Below are 23,984 nucleotides of genomic sequence, written 5' to 3'. Positions count from 1 at the left end.
CTGTGAGTTTCATTACTTCCTGTGTGCGCCTAGGAAAAGTAAAATTTTGTCTGTGAGCCTGTAAGAACTTAATTTTTGAAGAGTATTTTCTACTTTGGGCTATCAGTATAGATAATCCTGTATGTACATAGACGAGTAGCCCTGCATTAATGAGGGAAGTAGGCCCTACTGTAGTTTCCATTTACATGTAATCAGAGAATTAGAATTATTAACAGGAGTTTATTTCTCTTCAAGATGCTCCTCAATTAATTAGCAACACAGATATGCTCACAAAATCAATAGAACATCTCAGTCCTTTGTTTCATTTGTATATATTTAGAAGTTCTAACCGATAAATTAATTCATTTAAAATATAAGCCCATTTCTAACCTGACTAGTCTCAGTGGTTCTGTTACCAACATGACTGAATATTTATTGAATCACATTTTTACTGAAGTATGCTAGAACCATAATATATTTTGCTACATTTTAATGTTATTTTCTACATGCTAAATGAATAACATGCATTTAAAAAATTTTAACAAGTTTGCAATAAAAATATTTCTCTAGATTTACTATAATTTTCTAGGAAACATTTGTCCAAAAATGTGAAATATGTGACAATATGTTGTTCCCTTATTCATTTTGAATGATTTTGGAAAGTAATGAGAAATCTGATTTTCTTTTTAACTTTGAGCATTTACATTAGTCCTACAAATATTAAATACAGATATACATGTATATTTTCTGGTTTAGTCATGTCAAATGATATACTCTGAGCTCAGTAGATAATTATTCAGGATCCATCTTTGTTCTCGCTATTTAAGGACAGCCGATTAGATTGAAATGCCTAATGAGACTGTTTCACCAGGTTAATGTTCCAACACAAAGATGTTAATAATTCTCTTTGAACTTCTCACATGAAGCATATGTAGCTAAAGAATTATGATTAATGATAAAAAAAATCAGTACTTTCTACCTACTTCATAAATAGACATTCACTGAGCTGATAATTTTAAACTGTTTTGTAATGTGACTCGCAAAATTATTTGTAAGATTGCTAATAACTCTATAAATATAGCGGGCTTTAATGAATACTTCCTGATATTCTTGTTCCCTGATGAAAGATATGTATTTATCACCTAAGCTATTCCAAAAGAGGTTTAAGATATTCATAGTTCAGTAGTTTGAATAATTAGAGGATGTTGGATATTTTCCACGTGCCAAGTGCTTTATATGTGCCATCTTCCATCTCAAAGATGACCCTATGGGCTCGGTGTTCTCACATTGTTTCATTGATGAAATGGGACTTTTGAATGTTCAAGTCTCATGCTCCAAGTGGCATAGTTAATAAGAAGTGGAATCTGGATTTGAATCCACATCTTTCTGCATCAAAAGCCTTTGTGTTTATGAATTTTATGAGAATTCCCAGGTGACACTAGTGGGAAAGAATGCGCCTGCCAATGCAAGAGACATCAGAGGTGTGGGTTCAAGCCCTGAGTCAGGAAGATCCCCTGGAGGAGGGCATGGCAACCCACTCTAGTATTCTTGCCCGGAGCATCCCACAGACAGAGGAGCCTGGTTGACTATAGTCCTTAGGGTCACAAAGAGTCAGACGTGACTGAAGTGACTTAGCATGCACTGAACTTTACTTTCTAACAAATTGGTTGGGAAAAAAATTTTTTTTAAAAGCTGGAAAGTCCAAATAATTGAAATGATATTCTGTAGCTCAGTGAACTAAAGAATGTCATTCACATAAACATCAGTTCCATTTAATGTTGGTCCGTAATTGACAACATTTAACATTTCCATGCTGAAGCCTGTTAGTTACTCTTATACTATAATAGGCAGCATGGTATTGAGGCAGGGTGTGGTTGGATTCTTGGGGAGATTTTTGGGACACACTGGATTATTCAATGTGGCCACCAGTGACACAGGATTGTGTTGGATCAGGACTCAGCTCCTCACTACCTATGTGACCTTATACATAACTTAATGTCTAGAAGACATACTCTTTTCCAAAATTTTAACAATAACAAGAATTCTTCTAAGGAACAAAGACTGACACTTCATTTTTTTCCTTCTATCTCACATGCCACAGAGCTTCTCTCATTCTTCTGGAGTTTTCGGGAAAATCATTCTCTTTAGAAGAGACTGTTTCAAAGTGCATGAAGATTTAAAAAAAAAAAAAACATAAAATCAGTTTCTTAAATATAATCCTTTACTTGGTTTCTAAAAAAACATTATTGTAATGAGCCATATGCCGCTACATCATCAAATAAGCAAAGTAATATTTGGGATATAAGATTTCCATGGTTATCTTTTCCTTCATCCGAATTCTCAATTCTATTCTATTTATCTGCAAGAAAAAAAAGATACTTTTTTTAAGAGTTGGGAAACTAAAGAATGTGTTTCCTCCTTTAAAAAGTGCCTCTTTTAAGAGGCACTTAGGTACACAGCCCCTAAATGCTCAAAGAATTCTTAGAAAATATTAATACTTCATGAATGCTTGTTGACTAAATTAGGCCACAGGATCCTGGTAAGAGATTACATACTGTAATGTAAATAAGAAGATGATTGGTTTGGATCGTGATGTCAGAACTGTTCATGACATAACTGTGTTACTTAACACACGCTCCAATTTTATAGTGAAAGAAATAAGACAGTATTTCACTTTCACATAGAAGAAAAGCTCTTGGAAGTGTAGATAAAGTGAATGCAGCCTATGCAATATGAACATTTAGTCTGATATTTGTAATGATTTTATTAAAGTCAATAGGCAGTTCTAAAGAAAGTACTTCTCACATCTCAGTTGATTTTTTAAAACCTTAAATTGTCTGGTTTAGCTCTCTTTGAGTGAAATTCACGAGCTTTGTAGTTATTATATTTCTCTTTTCATAGTAGAAATTTACTCCCTTCCAATTCTTTGAATTTTGCAGCATAAAGAAATAGCTTCCTTTTCTTGAAGTGCCATCAACTTTAAAAGTCCTTTGACCAACACAGCTTATTTGTTGAACTTGATTTCCAAATGTAAGCTGTATTAAAAAAAATAATAAACTAACCCCATCACTGGTATTTTAAACACACATTTGTGCTTAATTTGGCATTCTTCTGAAGACTTGGTCTAGATGGCTCACAGCGAAAAAGGGAGTTAGCAGTCCTCCTGCTGAAGTGATTCTAATAGACAAAATAATTCATGTTACTAAGTGGAGTTACTTAGGACTCAGAAAGAAAGGGCAGAAGTAAGTGAAACAGTTTTAAAACTAAAATAACAAATAAGGCTTCCTCCTCAAAAATTTATTATTTAGTTTTCCTCCTAGTTGTTCAGTAGCTAAGTCATGTCCAACTCTTTGCAACCCCATGGACTGCAGCATGCCAGGCTTCTCTGTCCTTCACTGTCTCCCAGAGCTTGCTTAAACTCATGTCCATTGAGTCGGTGATGCTGTCTAACCATCTCATCCTCTGCTGCCCCCTTCTCCTCCTGCCTTCAGTCTTTCCCAGCATCAGGGTTTTTTTCCCAGTTAATTGACTCTTCAAATCAGGTGGCCAAAGTGTTGGAGCTTCAACTTCAGCATCAGTCCTTCCAGTGAATATTCAGGGTTGATTTCCTTTAGGATTGACTGATGTGATCTCCTTGCAGTCCAAGGGATTCTCAAGAGTCTTTGAAAGCATTAATTTGTCACTGCTCAGCCTTCTTTATGGTCAAATTCTCACATCCGTACATGACTACTGGAAAGACTATAGCTTTGACCACATGACCTTTGTCAGCAAAGTGATGTCTTTGTCCTTAAGGAAAACTCAAAAGTACTTTAATGAATTTCTACATTTATAATATTCTTAAAACATTCTTCTCCCCACCCATACCAAAAATTAAACTGGAAATAACTTTTCTCTCTTGTTCATTTATAATGAATTTGTAAATCACTCTAGCAAAAGCATGTGTATGTTTTAATGTCCGATGTAGGCACTGCTTTCCATTTATTTGACACTTTGAGCAATTGTTTTCCCATTAGCTCCTTGAAATTGGGTCCAAACTAAATGGAGACTATTTTTTAAAACTTTGCTGAATATATTTGTTTCTTCAGTTTCTTACCAGGTCTTGAAAATTAGGTGTAATCATCCATGTTTGATGAAATCAGGACCTACTTATTTGTGAAATTATTCAAAGTTTAAATTCCATTAAATTACTCTTTCTCCATTTGGGGAGCAGGCAGAGGTTAAGGGAATAGGACATAAGGCTAAATAATGAGCTAACCAATTCTCAACAAAAACAAGAAAGCCTATTTCACTTATTGGGTAAGGTATTCATCAGGGAATCCCTCATTCCAGATAATTCGCAGCTTTATTCAATATACCCATGAAGAATAGTTACTATGTAGTAAATTCAAACATAAAATGGTATGAAATGTATTATATGTAACTTTTTAAATATAGTCATGAAATGCTATAAATTTCTATGAATAAAATCTAGGGACGCCTATGAAATTGTTGTATGAATAGTTTTGCATCTGCTCACAAGCATTTTGCATCTCCACATTAAGCGTTCATCAGCATCCTATTCAGAACTTCAGCTAGTTTTTGAAGACCAATTTTATATTCTATAGTAGTGACACAAAGTATTTTACTGAGTTTAAATCATAGGAACTAATTACACTATTAAAAGGAATTAAGAAGCCTTTGGTAATATGTTGTTATCTATAATTGCTTTAATTTTCTACTTTTAGAAAAGTAGGAATAATTTTTGAAACAGGAATTATTTCATATTTCCTGGAGTTAGCAATAATAAAAATCACCTGTGTGTCCTCCATTAGTCTCCATTTGCTTATAGTAACTCTAATGCATACATAAATTGCATACAGATGTTTTAGATATAAGGGCTCCCTGGTAGCTCAGCAGTAAAGAATCCACCTGCAATGCAGGAGATGTGGGTTCAGTCCCTGGGTTGGGAACATCCTCAGAGAAGGAAATGGCAGTCCACTCCAGGATTCTTGCCTGGAGAATCCCATGGACAGAGGAGCCTAGCGGGCTAGTCCACAGGGTTGCAAGAGTTGAACATGACTTAGCAACTAAACCACCACTGTATTAGATATAGATGTATTTTATCTTTAATTTTTCTGCTGAGGCTTCCCTGGTGGCTCAGAGGTCAAAAAGCATCTGCCTGCAATGCAGGAGACCCGGGTTCAATCCCTGGGTCGGGAAGATCCCCTGGAGAAGGATTAATAAAAATATGAGAAGATGGATAACATGGATAGGATGTATGATTATTTAGCAATTTTCTACTTGGAAATATTTTTGTATTTACTTTTCAAGAAAGTGTGCCTTGTGCCAGTTATTTATACTCTGAGATACCTCAGAATCATCATCCACCAGAATTATTGTTCAAAGAGCAACAGAATCCCACAGCTAAGACCCAGTGGGACACTTTCAAATGTTGTTCCAAATTTAGTGCTTTCTAAATGTTAGCCCCACATACTCTGGAGAAGCTTCTGTCTCTTCTAAAAACAAACCCTTGGGTGGAAAAGAAGTTTACACTTTTTCTCAATCTCAATATTTTCTCAATCTAGGGGTGAATTAGAAGCAAAAGTGAGGAATAAAGTTATATTCTCAGGAATAATCAGGTTATTTATTTATGGTAGTTGAATTAAGTCGATGTTTTGAAGAAAAGTGAGGTTGGTAAATTTGGGTAACATAGCCACATACCTGCACTGCAGAAGATTGAATTTGGCATGTCTGCATAAGCCTATATTAGTTATCACCTAACCATTCCCTCTTTTTTCTAGTCTTTTATAGAAAATAGCAAGTTCTTTGAACAATATGAAGTGACATACCAGATCTTGAAACAGACAGCTGAGATGTATGTCAAAGCTGATGGTTCAGGTAAAACACAGAATTTGTTGTAGTATTGAATACAGTAGAATTAGAACCTACGTGTATCTGTACGATTAAACCAGTTTTTCTCTGCAGAATCGTTGTGTGACCATGCCATTGGCCTGAAAAGTCATATTGGATTCAGTTCCCTTGACTTTGTGTTATGCCTTTCCTGTGTGTGTGTGTGTGTGTGTGTGTGATTTTCTAAGAGAAAGGAAAATAAGTTTTCACTTTCTAAATTGTAATGGTCAAACCTATTTTAAATTCCAATTGTTAAAGGCAAAATTGGACCAACCTGAATATTATAATAAAATGAATGAAAACTTAAGTTTGTGGAAAGACACAATTGTAAAATATGTCTTTTTCATTTTGCAGATATATTTCTCATATTTGCTGAAAATGAACTATAGCATTTATGATTGTACTATATATGTGTCTATCTGAATGCATATAAAATGCAAACAAATCTATGCCATCTATTATTAATATATACCATTTATCAGAAATTTTAAATATTCATTGTCTTTAATTTTTATAAATATCTATGAATAAGATATAAGGTATCCCCAACATTAGCTGAATGTGATTCTAACATTACATCTGTTAAATTTAAAATCCTAAGAAGAATCATGAATGCCCTCCAAATAGACCCTAGAAAAAAGGTGTGGTGGATTTAAAATATAAAACAGGGATTATAACTTATCTGTTTCAGTGGAAGAAGCTGAGAATGTGATGAAATTCATGAATGAAACCACTGCCCAGTGGAGGAACCTCTCCGTGGAAGTCAGGAGTGTGCGAAGCATGCTAGAGGAAGTCATTGCCAACTGGGACCGATACGGCAATACCGTGGCTAGTCTTCAGGCTTGGCTCGAGGATGCTGAAAAAATGCTCAATCAGTCAGAACATGCCAAAAAGGTAAGACTGCTACTTACAACTAACAAGCACAGGCGAATTTGGAAATAGGTGACTTTCACAGCAAACTTCTCTAGGGAGTGTTGTGTGTTTGCATACATGTCACACAAATCCTGACTTTGCCTTAACGCTGCACTTTCAGGTTAGTAAATTATTTTAGACCAAGAAATGTTCTGCTTTTAAAGCTTAACATTAAGACAGTATTGGACTTTTGCATTCAGAGAGCCGTAACTGATGGAGGGGCAGCCAAACCCAGTGGGCAGCAGAGGGCGCTATACGCACAATAAGGTCTATGACTTAAAGGGCGCAGCCTCTGGATTTCCTAATTTAAGAGAGGATGAAAACAACTTTGGGCTTCCCAGGAATTCACCTGCTAACGCAGGAGACGCAGGAGACCCGGTTTCGATCTCTGGGTCAGGAAGATCCTCTAGCGAAAGAAATGGCAACCCATTCCAGTATTCTTTCCTGGAAAATTCCATGGACAGAGGAGCCTGGTGGGCTACAGTCCATGGGGTCGGAAAGAGTTGGATAAGACTGAGCGACTGAATGCTGATCATTTAAAACAATTTTGGCTAACGTAGCCCTAAATCTGTGTGATGGCATTATACAGATTCAACAGATGGGTCACCACATGTTTGTCTCTCTGGAAGTTTGTTTTTGGATTTTATCCACTGTCATTCAAGGTCTTCTTCTGGGTAGGAGTGATTTTCTTTCCTCCAGTTACAGGTGTGTGCAAGAATTGCTGTCTTTAATATCACTTACATTAAAATATCACATGAAATGGACTGATTTCCATATATATACTTCTCAATGGGAGTCTGGTATTTTCTCATGGAAAAACAACTTTTATGTAAAACATTAAAATGCCAGACCTCCATTGAGAGGTATAGCACTTATATCAGAATTACTGCTTGCCATTCAAGTTTGGTTCTTTGATTATTATGTTATACAAGCAGATGTATAATTTTTATATGTTTCCCATTCTATATTTCATATAGATTAAGTGCTTTCGTGTACCTGACCAACTGTAACCCACACAGATTTTGGCTTTTCTGATTAGACTGGCAGTGCCCTAGCAGATGTCATATGTGATAATTTCATCCAAGGGGGTATAACCACCAGAAACAGAAGTGTTCTCACTGGTTTATGTAGGAAGTCCTCCCACACATGACTTGTGAAATCGATTTTGAATTATGGTGTTCTTGGTTTTCACCATGGTGCATATGTGTGTGTGTGGACACGCACACAATTTGAAATCCAGTGGAAGCTGCTCCATCATCAAATGTGTAACCCTAAATAAGGAAGGATGTCATTATATTATGTATTCTTGGCCCAGATAATGACTTTTTAAAAATTTTCCTTGAAGAGTTTATCTTCATGATTGTTAATTATCTTCATGGACTGTATTCAGATTTTAAAATTTGATTTTAAAATTAAAAGTAATCAGTAAAATCTTTCTTGAGAAAGATATATATATATATATATTCCCTAAAGCTATATATTCCCTAAAATATTATACCTTTTATATAACTCTGGCACTGGTATTTACTAGCCTGAAGAATAGAGGCACAAGTCCCTTACATTCACAGAAATTCAGCTTTTTCATCTGCAAAATAGGAATAACAGAATGTGGTCATCATGTTGTTTTGTTTTCAGCAAAATATGTGGCACACATGTTCTTGTGAAAAGGCACAATTTCTAGTTCACATTTTTGAACTTTTTTGTTAAAAATTTCCGTTTTGAAAGAGAGTTAAAATTCACCTTAAAATTTGCACAAATTCTAGAACCAAGGGATTTCTCATGGTCTGGTTACTTTCATATCATCTACTAACCTTTGGTTTATGATTTACACGAGTGTGCATTGTTTCTTGTTTAGGATTTTTTCCGAAATTTGCCTCATTGGATACAGCAGCACACGGCCATGAATGATGCTGGCAATTTTTTAATCGAAACGTGTGATGAGATGGTTTCCCGTGATCTCAAACAGCAATTACTACTGCTAAATGGGCGATGGAGGGAGTTGTTTATGGAAGTCAAGCAAGTATGTTTTTCAAATATGTTTCTGCCTAGAACATGGATGGGTGTGTCATAAATGTCGTGATAAACAGTCTGTTTAGAGACTCTTTACTGTTATAGCATGGGCTTATTAAGGCAGAGTACAGATGTGTTTAGAACTGTTATGTTTCTATCTGGTCCTTTATTCTTTCCAATTTGTAATGGAGGAACATAACAGAAATGTATAGTTTGATTAAGGATTATGTTGACATATGGAGCTTACTTACATGGAATGATTCATGCTTTAAATCATAATTTGTTGCTTCTAGGCTAGTTCCTTTCTTCTTTTCACAGTAATTTGACTAACTTCAAGTATATCTAAAATAAGAATCAGGAATCAGAGTCTTTCCTACCACCTAAAAATTCCAGATAGTATGTAGAAATGAAAGTTAAACAAGCTTCTTGAGTCTTGGCTTAATGGTTTTCTGTGTTGCCCCACTCCCTTTTCTGAACAGTATGCTCGAGCTGATGAGTTGGACAGAATGAAGAAAGAATACAACGATTGTGTTACTATCTTGTCTGATTTTGCAACTGAAGCCCATAGGAAACTTTCAGAGCCCTTAGAAGTCTCTTTTATGAATGTCAAGTTATTAATTCAAGACTTGGAGGTGAGCTGGTTTTCTGGAACATAAAGTGAAAAACCTATTCTATTGTGTAAAGAAAGATCAGTGAAGCTACTTAGGTCATTACAAGAACTGTTTCTGTGTCTCCTTGGCATCACTGTGACATGTATGCATATCCTGATTTCTGGTCTCATAAAAAAGCTATCTAAATTTTTTAAGATGTGTATTGACCATAGAGTAACTTCAAAATAGTTTTTTAGTAGAAATTTTCATTTTCTACAACCGAATTATAAAGTACTAGGGAAAAACAGGTGTCTGGAGATACCTCTACGTAAATGCCTCCAACAATAAAGGATTTACTAAATGAATTGTGCTATTTATATATTTTGAATACCCTGCAGCTCTCAAAAATGAAGCAGTGGAAGAATATTTAATGATATGGAAAGACTTTTCCAATATATCATTAAGTAAGAAAAGCAAAACAAAGCATCATCCTTTTTTTGTAAAAATAAAAGTAGGTGTAAATACACACAGGAAAAATATTAATTTTGTTTAAGTAATTTTAGCAGAGCCTTGTGGTGGTAGGGGTGTTGGCTCTGGTGTGAGAAGACTATTAAGTTTTCATTATTATCTCTAATTTATAAATTTTTGCAATGTTACTTATTTTAAAGAAGTAAGTTGTTTCATTTTTAAAATCAGAATTGCCCCAAATTGTTAACATGCATTTACCTGATATAATGTTTACAGATTACATTAATATGTATCTTGAAAGTGTAAAGATCACTTCTGCTTATCTTTATGTTAACCTAAGGATTTATGGTGATATTTAAGGAAATTTATTTGTTAAATTCTATTCATTTTATGTATTTTCTTATATTTATTTCTATTTATTTTCTTATATCAATATATCATATATTAGTAATGAAGGAAAGTAATCATTGGACTCTCCAGAAGATTATTACAAGTATAGAGTTTTATTCAGTACATATTGATCTGTATCCATTTGTCAAATCTTGAAATTAAGAGTAAATGTATCATGTGTTAACATAGCTGTTTCAATGATTCATGTAGGATATTGAACAGAGGGTGCCTGTGATGGATGCTCAGTATAAGATGATAACAAAGACAGCGCACCTCATTACCAAAGAGATCTCTCAAGAAGAAGCTAATGAAATGTTTGCAACCATGTCTGGGCTCAAAGAACAACTAACCAAGGTGGGAAAATATTTTTAAAGCATGAAACTCCATTCAGGACCAACATCACTTTCTGCTCGTCTTACTTTTCTGTCACTGAAGACAACTCATTCACTTGTTAGCAGATCCTGTGTTTATTTCTTATTGGGATTCTTCGTCTAGTAACTTTGTCGTGAGCTTTAAAAAATGAAACTATGGAGATGATAACTGAAGCCTTGCCTCTTTCATGTAGAAGTACTAGTACGTGTATTTTAATAGGAAGATAAGCCTCCTCTGGAAGATCAGAGGACCAGTGAGAAGTGATGAAATGGGACACAAGGGGAGAAGAAGAGGAGGAGGAAGACATCATATATTTAAGTGAGAAAGAATTCCAGCATCCTCTTGTATTGGGGTGTATTGATATTGGACATACTTACACGGTCTTTATTACACCATTTCTTTTCACTTGCACAGCCACAAAATAGTGAAATTCTTCCCTCTTCATCTCACAGAGTTCACTTTGGACTTAGGATACATACATTTATGCCACTTCTGTGCAGAAAACTCAAAGAATATGAAATGACCCATAAGTCATTTCTATTCTATTGAGGGGTTTTCCTTAACAGCTTTGGAAGTTTCATTAGGATTTTTATCTATCTAAAGTTGCATTTTATAAAGATGATATTGTTCTCAAAGTCCATTTAAACTGGGTAATTAATACCTGGTTTTTTCCTTAAAAAAAAAAAAAGGAGTGATTATGTAAGTGAAGAGAAAATTTTGTAATGAAGAATTGGAAAACAAAGGGAAATAAGACAGAAAACCCTATTAATTAGAAAAGGAAATTTAGAAAGAGAAAGACCAATATGAAAATATGAAAAATCAACTGTGGAGAATTCATTTTAAAAAGGAATAAATGAGACAGGTAGAAATAGGAAGAATCAAGGCCATAGAAAGAAGAGAAAATTTTGTCAAACTGGTATATACTAGAATGGTAATTTTAAATCCTTTCAAATATTCAAGATTATTTATAAGGATTTGGTACAATTTGGAGTCAACATTATCAATTAGATAACCTTCAAGCAGCCTTTAGAGCTGTGTCTTGGGCTGGCACATCTCAGCCTAGCTTGGGTTTAGTGATTTAGGGCAACTTCTGAGAAAGCAAATTGCTCCTTTAGACACAGGTAAGTCATCACACTTTCTTAACTGCTGTTAGATATAGCATCTTGGTAAGATTCCTTTTGTGTCCTGAGAAGATTTAGAATATATACCAATTATTACACATGTCAGCAGATTCTCTGTATTTTGTTCAGTAATTTTAACAGAGTCCTGTGGCAACAGGACAGTGGCTTGCTTTCTATGAGTTTCTCCTTCATTTGGTATATCCAAGAGCATGAGAATAATGACAAGGTAAAGAAAAAAATAAATGATCTACTAACAGATACTTAATTTCCTTTCCTTGGTTTCCAAAAGCATTGGGTTGACCAAAAAGTCCATTCGGGTTTTTTCATACCACCTTAGGGAAAATGCAAATGGTATTTTGGTCAACCCATAATACTTTGGGAGCAACTCTAAATAAAACGAGGGGGGCATGAAGTTCTTGCAAGATTGTATGAGTTCCTGGATTCCAACAAATATGACAAAGCAGAACTTTGATGGAGATCTTCATCTTCAGGAGCTCATCATGAAGATAAAGACAATGCAGGTGTATGAATTAATAACATTAAAAAAAAGAGAAGTAACAGATGAGAGCTGGGCCAATTCAGATGAGGGAGAACCAGCCTGAGAACCTTTGTGAATAAATTTGTATATGACAGGAGTGCTTGGTGTGAGTGGGATATCAATGGGGAAAGAGAGGCTAAGCATGGAGCTTGAAGGAGGTTAGGAGAGGCACAGGACCTCCCTGGGAGGAACGCATCAACAAGTTTGTAAGTTTGTCTAGAGTTAAGGGGTCAAGTAGTGGAGTTCTTAGAAATGAAGTTGGAAAGTCCAAGTCGGCTTAGATAATGGTCATTCACGACTGTCTTAGGTCAGATTTTGAGCCCAATGTGAAGATGGGTTGCAGAGTTCATAAAATGGAATTTGATGCCATCTGGCTCACTGACATAATTTACATGAGCAAGACCTATCCAAATGAGCAAATACATCCTATAGATGTATTTTCATAAGAAAGCTCCGTAGCATTTACTTGTCTCAGTGGTACAATGGTAGTGCTTTTTTTTACATCAAAATTTAACAATACACAGGAAATATCATTAAAGAGTATCTCCGGAGATCTGTAAGCACAAAACGACCTCATAATGAAGAAAACATTCCTGAGAGCTATGAATAGTGCCCTGAGCTTATGGTCTTTCATGGCCTTCGATGCAATTTGTGGCTTTGTTTTTTTAAAGGTCAAAGACTGTTACTCCCCACTCCTTTCTGAGTCTCAGCAGCTGTTGGTACCGTTGGAGGAATTAGAAAAGCAGATGACGGCCTTTTATGACTCACTTGGGAAAATCGATGAAATTATGACAGTTCTTGAACATGAGGCACAATCTAGTCCTCTTTTTAAACAGAAACATCAGGTAAGGAAATTTTTCTTTCGGGAGACCTAGTTAATTGAATGCATAGGTAGTAACACTGAGGTGCATATAATGATAGAAATTCAGTGATAAGAGAAGAAAACTTTTAATAGAATAGTACTGGCAACTCAAAACAAAATCGCATGGCCAAAGATGAAAAGCCTATGCACTATAGATAGAATAAAAAATGTTATATCTCTCTATATATTTATATATAGGTATATTTACATAGGGGCTTCCCTGGTGGCTCAGTGGTAAAGAATCCATCTGCCAATGCAGAAGCCAAGGAGATGTGGGTTCGATCCCTGGGCTAGGAAGATCCCCTGGAGGAGGGCATGGCAACCCACTCCAGTATTCTTGCCTGGAGAATTCCATGGACAGAGGAGCCTGGCAGACTACAATCCACGGGTCACAGAGGGTCAGACATGACTGAAGCGACTTAGGCATAACTGCATATTTATGTAGATAAAAATTGTATAGATAAATTTTAAATTGTATATATTTAGGTATGTACAGAAATAAATAATTGCATTCCATTTCTGTCCAGTGTCTATCATCTGCCTTATGGGATCTTTTCGCGGCTCTAGGATTAGACCGATCGACATGACCATAGCATTCTGGAAATGTATTTGGAGTGAGAATCATTCTTCTTTGTCTCAGTTTTAGCAAGCAAATCTGTATGCAGAACAGCCTCCTACTGAGTGTGACAGTTAATTGGCTTATTTAGTTGGTTTATTATAAATGAACTTAAGCAACAGAGGGTGAAACTGATGGGCAAAAGGTTTGCCACTGTATTCATCAAAATAGACTCATGAAAGGAAGGCAGCATCACTTAGCAGAAAGAGCAGAGAACATCTGAAGTGAGTCAGACAGGTATTCAGATCTGATACAGCAAATTACAAAGCCTTGATTAGCTTTATTTTCTCACATTGAAATGGGAGTGGTGGTACCTAAGTTGAGAACTTGCTGTAGAGATTACATTAAATATTCTATAATAGGACTAACACATTAGGGCACATACTCTATAACTGGTAGCAATTAACATTATTATTATTAGTAATGATAAATCACAGTGATGATGCCAATGCAGGAGATGCAAGAGACGTGGGTTTAATCCTTGATCCAGGAAGATTCCCCTGGAGATGGAAATGGCAACCCATTCCAGTGTTCTTGCCTGGAAAGTTACATGGACAGAGAAGCCTGGTGGGCTGCATTCCATGGGGTTGCAGAGTCGGACACGACTGAGCGACTGAGCACACACGCAATGATTATACCACCAAACCCTATTCTAATGGGTTCTCATTGGTTAAAGATTGTCTTTCATTTTGAAATCATAGTGCCATTTCATGTGTTCCCAAATTGCTATATGTCTCCATCAAATAATCCTTTCACAATTAAAATTGTGTTTACTATTTTTAATGATAAAATATGAGTAAGATTTTTCTAGGGCTTGCCTGATAGCTCACTTGGTAAAGAATCCACCTGTAATGCAGGAGACCCCGGTTTGATTCCTGGGTCAGGAAGATCTGCTGGAGAAGGGACAGGCTACCCACTCTGGTATTCTTGGGCTTCCCTGGTGGCTCACCTAGTAAAGAATCTATCTGCAATGTGGGAGACCTGGGTTTGGTCCCTGGGTTGGGAAGATCCCCTGGAGAAGGGAAAGGCTACCCACTCCAGTATTCTGGCCTGGAGAATTCCATTGACTGTATAGACCACAGGGTCACAAAGAGTCAAATACAACTGCTCAACTTTCACTTTCACTTCAAGATTTTTCTAACATATGTTACTCTCTTACTTCCTAAATGTTCAAAATGAACAATTATATCCTTACTCTGTCTTCCCCAAATAAAACAGAAATCTTGCTCTTAATATTTGCATCTAAGTTACCCAAACTGGTATCCATATTACCAGTTTGAACTATTTCTTCAAAGTAATCAAGGATGCTGAAGTGCAAATGGTATAGATTCAAGTCAAAAAAATGACTGCTTGCCATGGAGCTGAATAATTTCCATGCTGTCTAAGGCAGAAATTGCCAGGATCCCAGGATATAGTCAGGTGAAAAGGCCTATGAGTCACCATTGCTTCTCATCTGCAAATGCGTGACAACTGCCAAGTATTCCCAGGCCCACTAGTCTGCTGTCTTTTGTGTTAGAATCTGGGGTCCACTTGGTAACTCAGTTGGTAAAGAATCCACCTGTAATGCAAGAATCTGCCTACAATGCAGGAGACCTGGGTTGAGAAGATGCCTTGGAGAAGGAAATGGCAACCCACTCCAGTATTCTTGCCTGGGAAATCCCATGGACAGAGGAGCCTGGTAGGCTACAGTCCATGCAAGAGTCAGACATAATTTAGCAACTAATCCACCAACCAACCTGGGGTCCACCATTTTATTAATGAGGTTGATAGTTTGTGAACCTTAAGAATTCAAATGTTGTATATTTTAGAATATACAAATTATATATACTGCTTCAACTAACTCTGTAAAGTATAATATGCACTGGTATTAAATTTATTGAGGCAGATTATAGCCTGATATGTAGATTGATTTCATTATTGTTTTGTATAATAAATTATGGACCTGTTGGTTGGTAGAAGGAAGGCATGCACCACACAGATAACAATTTTGATGCTTTGTCATCCTCTTGATATTAATAAGGTAGGCATGAAATGTAAAAGATTTAAGAAACCTCAGCGTGACATTTAAATGCCTTATATAAAAGGCACTGACTTCAGTGATTGCTTAAAATTGTGCTCTTCTGAAAAGCACCACCTCTCCATACTTTTGGTTTTACTTATTGCTGATTAAAAGCCTAAAAGCTATATAATGCTGTTAATGTTTTGTAATGGTTACTGTCATTCTTTCTTGCCCTTTTAAATACTATGTTGTGAGTTCCCTTTTCTTGTAGGAACTGTTGGCTTGTCAAGAAAGCTGTAAGAAAGCCATGACTCAAATTGAGAAAGGCAGTCAGAGTGTTCAGAAGTTTGTGACCTTGAGCAACGTGTTAAAGCATTTTGACCAGACGAAGCTACAGAGAAAGATTGCAGATACGCATGTTGCTTTTCAGGTAGGTTCACTGCCTGCCTTAGAGACGGGGATGAGGAACATTCCAACAAGACTTTAATTACCCCATTTCACGTCTTCACTCTTGACAAACAGCTCATCTACTGAGGTTGGAAACCAATCATTTTACTTCTTCCTCTGTTATTAATTAATATTTAGAAGGATTGATTATTCTCATCATAATGACATATATTCCCTCCAAGTGTTTTTTGAAAGAAACAGTATACTTTAACAAATGACTTTTTCAACGACTAGAGATCAATATCCCATTATGATGATGATTATTTTTTAATCAAGAATATGGTAAAGAAAACTGGAGATTGGAAGAAACATGTGGAAACCAACAGCCGCTTGATGAAGAAGTTTGAGGAGTCTCGAGCTGAGTTGGAGAAGGTGCTCAGGGTCGCTCAGGAGGGCCTGGAGGAAAAGGGGGACCCGGAAGACCTGCTGAAGAGACACACCGTGAGTGCCTCCCACGTGGGCCCTTGAGGATGTGAGGACATGAGCAGGCCATCTTGGATGAAAACTAAAACGAGTGTAATGTTCTAATACAGAGAAGGAGAGAGAGACCGGAAGAGAGAGACAGAGAGAGAGGGAAGAAAAAGAAAATGGAGGGGGAGGAGGAGGAAGGGAAGAAGGAAGGGGAGAAAGGGAGGGTAGAGGGGAAATGAGCCAGGAGAAGGAACTTGTTAGATAAAAGACCTGAAGAAATGACAGCAAAAAGAACCTCAGAAGCAGTTGATAAGCTGCCCTATAATTGCCCATTCTTGAGCCCCTGGAGTAGCAGATAACCATGGGAGAGATAATTCAGACTCTCCAAACTACTAATTCATTATTTAGCTGAAACACTCTTTCATGACCAACATATACTTTCTAAGAAAGAAGTTTAGGGGGATGGCTAAGTCTTTGTGCTTATATCATAATTCTGCCATCTCACACATGGAATAGGTACCATGTCACTTGAAGTTTGATAGCTGATCTACAACTTGAGCCTGTATTGTGAAGCCATCTCCTTGTTAATCATACTCATTTAAATTATATCAGTATTGAGAATATGAGTAATCTCTTAAATGGTGTATGGAGATGATTCCCTCTGACAATATATACTTTTTTCCTGAAATTTCAGTGGATATTTATGCAAGCCACACTCTCAAATGATGAATGCAATGCATTTGTGATGCAGCTGATGGATTTAGGTTTGATGTCTATGACCATCCAACATCTCATTCAAATTTATACACCCCTACTCTGCTGTTCTTTCTTTTGAATCACTGCGGCTTCCCAGCATACATAATCCTAAGACTTTGTGAGATTTAGCCATGTATATTTGTGCAGGTGTTGTATTCATCTGCCCAGGCTACCATAAAAAAAAAATAAATAAAGACAGGTTGAGTGGCTTAAGCAATAGGAATTTATTTTCTTAGTTCTGAAAACTAAGTCTGAGATAAGGGTAGTAGCCTGGCTGGGTTCTGGCGAGGACTCTTCCTGATATGCAGTTGGTTACCTCACTGTGTCCTCACATGGCAGAGATAGGTAAAGGGGAAGATCTTCAATGTCTCACCTTGAAAAAGGGCACTGATTCCTTCATGAGAGGCCCACCCTCAGATATCATCACACCGCAGGTTAGGGCTTCAACATATGACTTTGATGGGATGGGATGGTGAAGAGGGGGCAACACAATTCAGTCCACAGTTTGTGTGCTTGGTGTGAATGCAGAAACGGCTCATAATGAGCCAGCAAGGCCTGGAACACACTGCAGTGAGGGATTGTGAGGTTTAGTCCTGGCTTCCACTCCACTCTTCTGACTTTTACCAAAGAGGAACTAAAACTCTGTCCCTGTGGGATCAAGTTTTTAGGATCTCCCATTGACTTTCTAGAATATTCTATCAAATTTAAAAACTGGAAAGACTTTTTTCTAAAAAATAAAAAAGTCCTAGTTGAATTTCAGATTCAATGGCTTCTGATTCATCACTGTGGATAATTTTAGTCTGTTCCTGAAAACAAAATGGTAGTCACCCAGAAGGTTTGAAGAGGGCAGCAGCTGGCTAAGAGGCTTGTTTAGAAGCGTGACTACTTCACTGGTGTCTGATGCTGCCTTTTATTCTGCCTGACACTCATGACCACTCTGCCCCTTCTCCATGCCAGGAGTTTTTCAGTCAGCTGGACCAGAGGGTGCTCAATGCTTTCCTGAAAGCGTGTGACGAGCTCACTGACATTCTGCCTGAGCAGGAGCAGCGGGGCCTGCAGGAAGCCGTCAGAAAGCTCCACAAACAGTGGAAGGTGAGTTGGGACCACACGGGAAGGTCGTGTATCATGGACGAGGGAAGAGAACATGAGGGCGTGAGGGTTCAATGGTCAGAGAAATTTAGAAACCAGGGAAAGTTATCATAGCTTTTAATAAAAGCTGAGCTTGAATAAAACAGGAATATGATAGAATTTTGCTTTTCCTGTTTTCTTAAAGATTTTTTTTAAATTTTCTTTTGTCTCTGCTTTTTAAAAATTTTTTAATATAAATGTATTTATTTTAATTGGAGGCTAATTACTTTACAATATTGTATTGGTTTTGCCATACATCGACATGAATCCACCATGGGTGTACACGCGTTCCCCATCCTGAACCCTCCCCGCCACCTCCCTCCCCATACCATCCCTCTGGGTCATCCCAGTGCACCAGCCCCAAGCATCCTGTATCATGCATCAAACCTAGACTGGTGATTCGTTTCACATATGATAACATATATGTTTCAATGCCATTCTCCCAAATCATCCCACCCTCACCCTCTCCCACAGAGTGCAAAAGACTGTTCTATACATGTGTGTCTCTTTTGCTGTCTTGCATACAGGGTTATCGTTACCATCTTTCTAAATTCCATATATATGCATTAGTATACTGTACTGGTGTTTTTCTTTCTGGCTTACTTCACTCTGTATAATAGGCTCCAGTTTCATCCACCTCATTAGAACTGATTCAAATGTATTCTTTTTAATGGCTGAGTAATACTCCATTGTGTATATGTACCACAGCTTTAAAGATTTTTTAAAATTTATTTTACGTGTGGTTGCACTGGATCTTCTTTGCTGCATGTGGGCTTTCCCAAGTTGCGGTGAGCAGGCGCTACTCTCTAGTTGGCAGTGCACGCACTTCTCACTGCAGCGGCTTCTCTTGTTGAAGTGCTCAGGCACTAGGGCCCTCTGGCTCAGTAATTGTGGCACACGAGCTTATTGCCTAGTGGCACAGGGGATCCTCTGGACCAGGGGTTGAACCCATATCCCCTGCATTGGCAGGCAAAGTCTTTAGCCACTGGACCACCACGGAAGTCCCGCTTTTCCTATTTTTAAGTATTATCAATGTCATTATATTACATAAGAGTATGCTTTCTTTTCCTGATTATTTTTGGGGATGGGAACATCAAGGCATTTAACTTTTTTAGCGACATTTCATAAACTCTTCCCATCTTAGTTATGTTAGATACGCTATTGAAATGACAAGAAATGTTTCTTACAATTTCAGTAGCGTGGTGTATGAAATACATCATATATATATGAAATATATATTCTGTATTCATATTTCATATGAAAACATCATATATATACATTATGTATGAAAGTGTGAAAGTGTTTAGTTGCTCACTCGTGTCTGACTCTTGTGACCCCATGGACTGTAGCCCACCAGGCTCCTCTGTCCATGGAATTCTCCAGGCAAGAATACTGGAGTGGGTAGCCACTTCCTTCTCCAGGGGATCTTCCTGACCCAGGGATAGAACCCAGGTCTCCTGCATTGCAGGCAGATTCTTTACCATCTGAGCCACCAGTGAAGTCCTATATATTATATATATTTGTATATAAAGTCTGCAATTATGTACTATATATAGATAGGTATATACATATATGGTCATGTATGGATGTGAGAGTTGGACTGTGAAGAAGGCTGAGCACCGAAGAACTGATGCTTTTGAACTGTGGTGTTGGAAAAGACTCTTGAGAGTCCCTTGGACTGCAAGGAGATCCAACCAGTCCATTCTGAAGGAGATCAGCCCTGGGATTTCTTTGGAAGGAATGATGCTAAAGCTGAAACTCCAGTACTTTGACCACCTCATGCAAAGAGTTGACTCATTGGAAAAGACTCTGATGCTGGGAGGGATTGGGGGCAAGAGGAGAAGGGGACGACAGAGGATGAGATGGCTGGATGGCATCACTGACTCGATGGACGTGAGTCTCAGTGAACTCCGGGAGTTGATGATGGACAGGGAGGCCTGGCGTGCTGCGATTCATGGGGTCGCAAAGAGTCGGACACGACTGAGCGACTGATCTGATCTGATCTGATATATACATATAGATGTGTGTGTGTGTATATATATACACACACGTATATGTTGGAGGTTTTCAAGGATTTTGCCATCTGGTTTAGTTTTTTATTATCTGAAACATATAAATGAAAACAATTTATTGGTTAAGGATTCAGTGATGAACAAACCATAATCCTTTCCCCCAGAGAGCTTAGAGTCCAGTAAGGAAGATAATTAGTTGCAAAATAATAAAAGTACAATATATAATAAGTTCCAAAAAGTGTAAGTAATACATTGATGAAAGCTTTGAAAGAGAGAAGTGGACCATTTGGACAGCAGACAAGAATAAGGCAGGTAATTAGTTTTGAGCTAGGGCCTTAAAAAGCGGCAGAGATCTGGGGGCAGCAGGGAGGAAGAAAGCAAGCTGGAGGGTGTGCCAGGGGCACGCGGGTTCCACTGGGCTCAGTGTGACTGGAGCGTCTTGCGTGGGCTTGTCGCATGGAAGCCGACTTCAGAATCTGCACGTCAGGGGAAGCAGCTGTAGGTGACGGGACCCTTTGAAGGTGTCATCCTTGGGGCAGACTGGAGGAAGCTATGCTAGCAGCAGACTCACAAGTGATGCTCTAAGGAAATACTGAGTGGTGAATTTCATATGTGTTAGCTGAAGGAGTCATGAGATCTAGACTGGATCACTCTCCATCAGGTTGTGTCACTTTCTGGATTTTGTTTTCTAACCTCAGTAACATAGGCTAAAAATTTCAGCCCTTTGCATAAGAAAAACACAATTAAAGAAATACCTTTTAAAATAGATAACCAACAAGAACCTTCTATATAGTACAAGGAACTATAATCAATATTTTGTAATAACCCATAAGGGAAATAATCTGAACATATATATATGTGTATATATTTATATATATATATGTATTATAATTGAATCACTTTGCTGTACACCTGACATTGTAAATCAGTTCAGTTCAGTTCAGTCGCTCAGTCGTGTCCGACTCTTTGCGACCCCTTGAATCGCAGCACGCCAGGCCTCCCTGTCCATCACCAACTCCCGGAGTTCACTCAGACTCATGTCCATCAAGTCAATGATGCCATCCAGCCGTCTCATCCTCTGTCGTCCCCTTCTCCTCCTGCCCCCAATCCCTCCCAGCATCAGAGTCTTTTCCAATGAGTCAACTCTTCACATGAGGTGGCCAAAGGACTGGAGTTTCAGCTTTAGCATCATTCCTTCCAAAGAAATCCCAGGGCTGATCTCCTTCAGAATGGACTGGTTGGATCTCCTTGCAATCCAAAGGACTGTCAAGAGTCTTTTCCAACACCACAGTTCAAAAGCATCAATTCTTTGGTGCTCAGCCTTCTTCATATTTCAACTCTCACATCCATACATGACCACAGGAAAAAACCATAGCCTTGACTAGATGGACCTTTGTTGGCAAAGTAATGTCTCTGCTTTTGAATATGCTATCTAGTTTGGTCATAACTTTCCATCCAAGGAGTAAGCGTCTTTTAATTTCATGGCTGCAGTCACCATCTGCAGTGATTTTGGAGCCCCAGAAAATAAAGTCTGACACTGTTTCCATTGTTTCCCCATATATTTCCCATGAAGTAAATCAGTTATGCTTCAATAAAAATAAAAAAGAAATAAATACCTTTTTACTTGCTAAATTTGAATTTTTTAAAATAGATGCTTACAGAAATCCAAGCTTTTAAAGATGTCTTTGAGGTTTAACATTATCAAAAATGTACTGTGGAAGAGACTATAATTGAAGGCTGTATTTTATTTTACATAGACACACACACACATACATTCAACTCTCTGAGATATAATCTGTCCTAGTCTTTCCAAAGCCTTAACTCATTTCTCTCATCAGTTATTTCAGTGTTTTATGTTAATCTTTTAAATGCCATAGGAGACAAGTAGGCTAAAAATAAATTGTACAACTAAAGGGAATGATGAAGCTTATACTTGTATTAAAGAAGAATGTAAAACATTTCCCATTGTCAGGGTGCCATTGTTCGTGTGCTGGCTGGCTTGTGTTTTCTTAGTGTATGCTCCACGGAAAAGAGGAGATGATAGGTGGTCAGAGCCGTGGGCTGCTTAATCCTGGCTTTTTCACTAATAAGGTTTCCTTGCGCACCCCCTCAACCCCTGTGTAGTGAACATAATATCTGTCCTTCCTACCACATAGGGCTGTTGACAAAATTTAAAAGGACACATGCCAGGGAGAGGGAATATGGAATCAGTATGTGATTTAGAATCAAATCCAGCTTTTCTACTTAACCTTGAGCCTCAAGGGTCTGATCTTTAAAATAGGAATATTAATACCATATAGGGCTATTAAAGTTAAATAGGATAATCACTGTGGAAACACCCAACTCACAGCAGGCTGAAAAGCTTGGCTGTGGTCCTGGTACTTGGAAAAGTACAAAGCACAGAGTCTCAATGCTGATGATAAGGGATTAAGTCACATTTGTGCTAAGCTATCCAGATGTCTCAGTGGTTAAAGATATGCCTGCCAATGCAGGAAAGGTCAGAGAGACAGGTTCAATCCCTGGGTTGGGAAGATCCCCTGGAAGAGGAACTATCTCATATTTTCTGCCACTTCAGTGGGAAAGGTACATGATCAGGAATGGTATCCTATTTTCCGGATTCTTCCTATGGCATGCAGGATCTTCAAGCAGAGGCTCCATATCATTTGCTTCATCTGAAGATTGAGGTGGAGAAGAACAGGTTCTTAGCTTCTGTGGAAGAGTGCAGAGCTGAGCTGGACCGAGAGACCAAGCTGGTGCCCCAGGAAGGCAGCGAAAAAATCATCAAAGAACACAGGGTACGTCCCAGGGAGTCCCGGTGTCCCTTCAAGTATATCACTGATGCTTCCATTTGGGTCTGAAAACACTCAGTAGCGTATATACTTTATACTGCTAGACTAGATGGGAATCAGCCATGAAAATATGGCAGTATTGTGTGGATTCTCACAGAGATCATATAAATGTTTATTGCTCACTAGATCTTCTTCAGTGACAAGGGCCCTCACCATCTCTGTGAGAAAAGGTTACAGCTCATTGAAGAACTGTGTCTGAAACTTCCAGTCCGGGATGCAGTCCGGAACACACCTGAGACCTGTCACGTGACCCTCAAGGAGCTCAGAGCTGCTATTGACCGGACCTACGTGAAGCTGGTGGGAGACCCAGACAAGTGGAAGGATTACACGAGCAGGTAGTTGTGGGTGGCTCCCCCGAAGGACGTGGTCTTTCATAATTATTTTAATTCCGACATCGTTGCAAAACAAGTCATGAAATGTTTCGTCTTACGCAATGAAGAAAATCAGATGGTATGGATTGTGTACATGCTCTTGTACAAAAATGCTTCATTGAATTTAAAGAATGAGTTTCAGTTAGAAAACTGAAACGGGGCTTCCCTGGTCACTCAGCTGGCAAAGAATCTGCCTGCAATGCAGGAGACCCCATTTTGATTCCTGGGTCAGGAAGTTCCCCTGGAGAAGGGATAGGCTACCCA

At 38.0% G+C, this 23,984-nt stretch overlaps 1 protein-coding gene across 16 annotated transcripts in view; it reads left to right on the top strand.

Moving 5' to 3' along the window:
* SYNE1 (spectrin repeat containing nuclear envelope protein 1) overlaps nt 1-23,984 on the top strand; it is a 497,963-nt gene that overhangs the window by 158,376 nt on the left and 315,603 nt on the right. For all 16 annotated transcript variants that reach the window (XM_061428348.1, XM_061428354.1, XM_061428353.1 and 13 more), the window contains 11 exons: nt 5,760-5,856; nt 6,560-6,762; nt 8,636-8,800; nt 9,270-9,422; nt 10,449-10,592; nt 12,941-13,114; nt 16,018-16,176; nt 16,470-16,634; nt 18,318-18,452; nt 23,137-23,295; nt 23,476-23,684. In XM_061428348.1, the coding sequence (XP_061284332.1) occupies nt 5,760-5,856; nt 6,560-6,762; nt 8,636-8,800; nt 9,270-9,422; nt 10,449-10,592; nt 12,941-13,114; nt 16,018-16,176; nt 16,470-16,634; nt 18,318-18,452; nt 23,137-23,295; nt 23,476-23,684 (1,763 nt within the window). The remainder of the gene's footprint in view (nt 1-5,759; nt 5,857-6,559; nt 6,763-8,635; nt 8,801-9,269; nt 9,423-10,448; nt 10,593-12,940; nt 13,115-16,017; nt 16,177-16,469; nt 16,635-18,317; nt 18,453-23,136; nt 23,296-23,475; nt 23,685-23,984) is intronic.

Source organism: Bos javanicus, chromosome 9 (assembly GCF_032452875.1).
Source record: "Bos javanicus breed banteng chromosome 9, ARS-OSU_banteng_1.0, whole genome shotgun sequence".
NCBI classification, from domain to species: Eukaryota; Metazoa; Chordata; class Mammalia; order Artiodactyla; family Bovidae; genus Bos; species Bos javanicus.
Note: the sequence above shows the minus strand (reverse complement) of the source record. Positions and strands in the feature narration are given on the sequence as shown.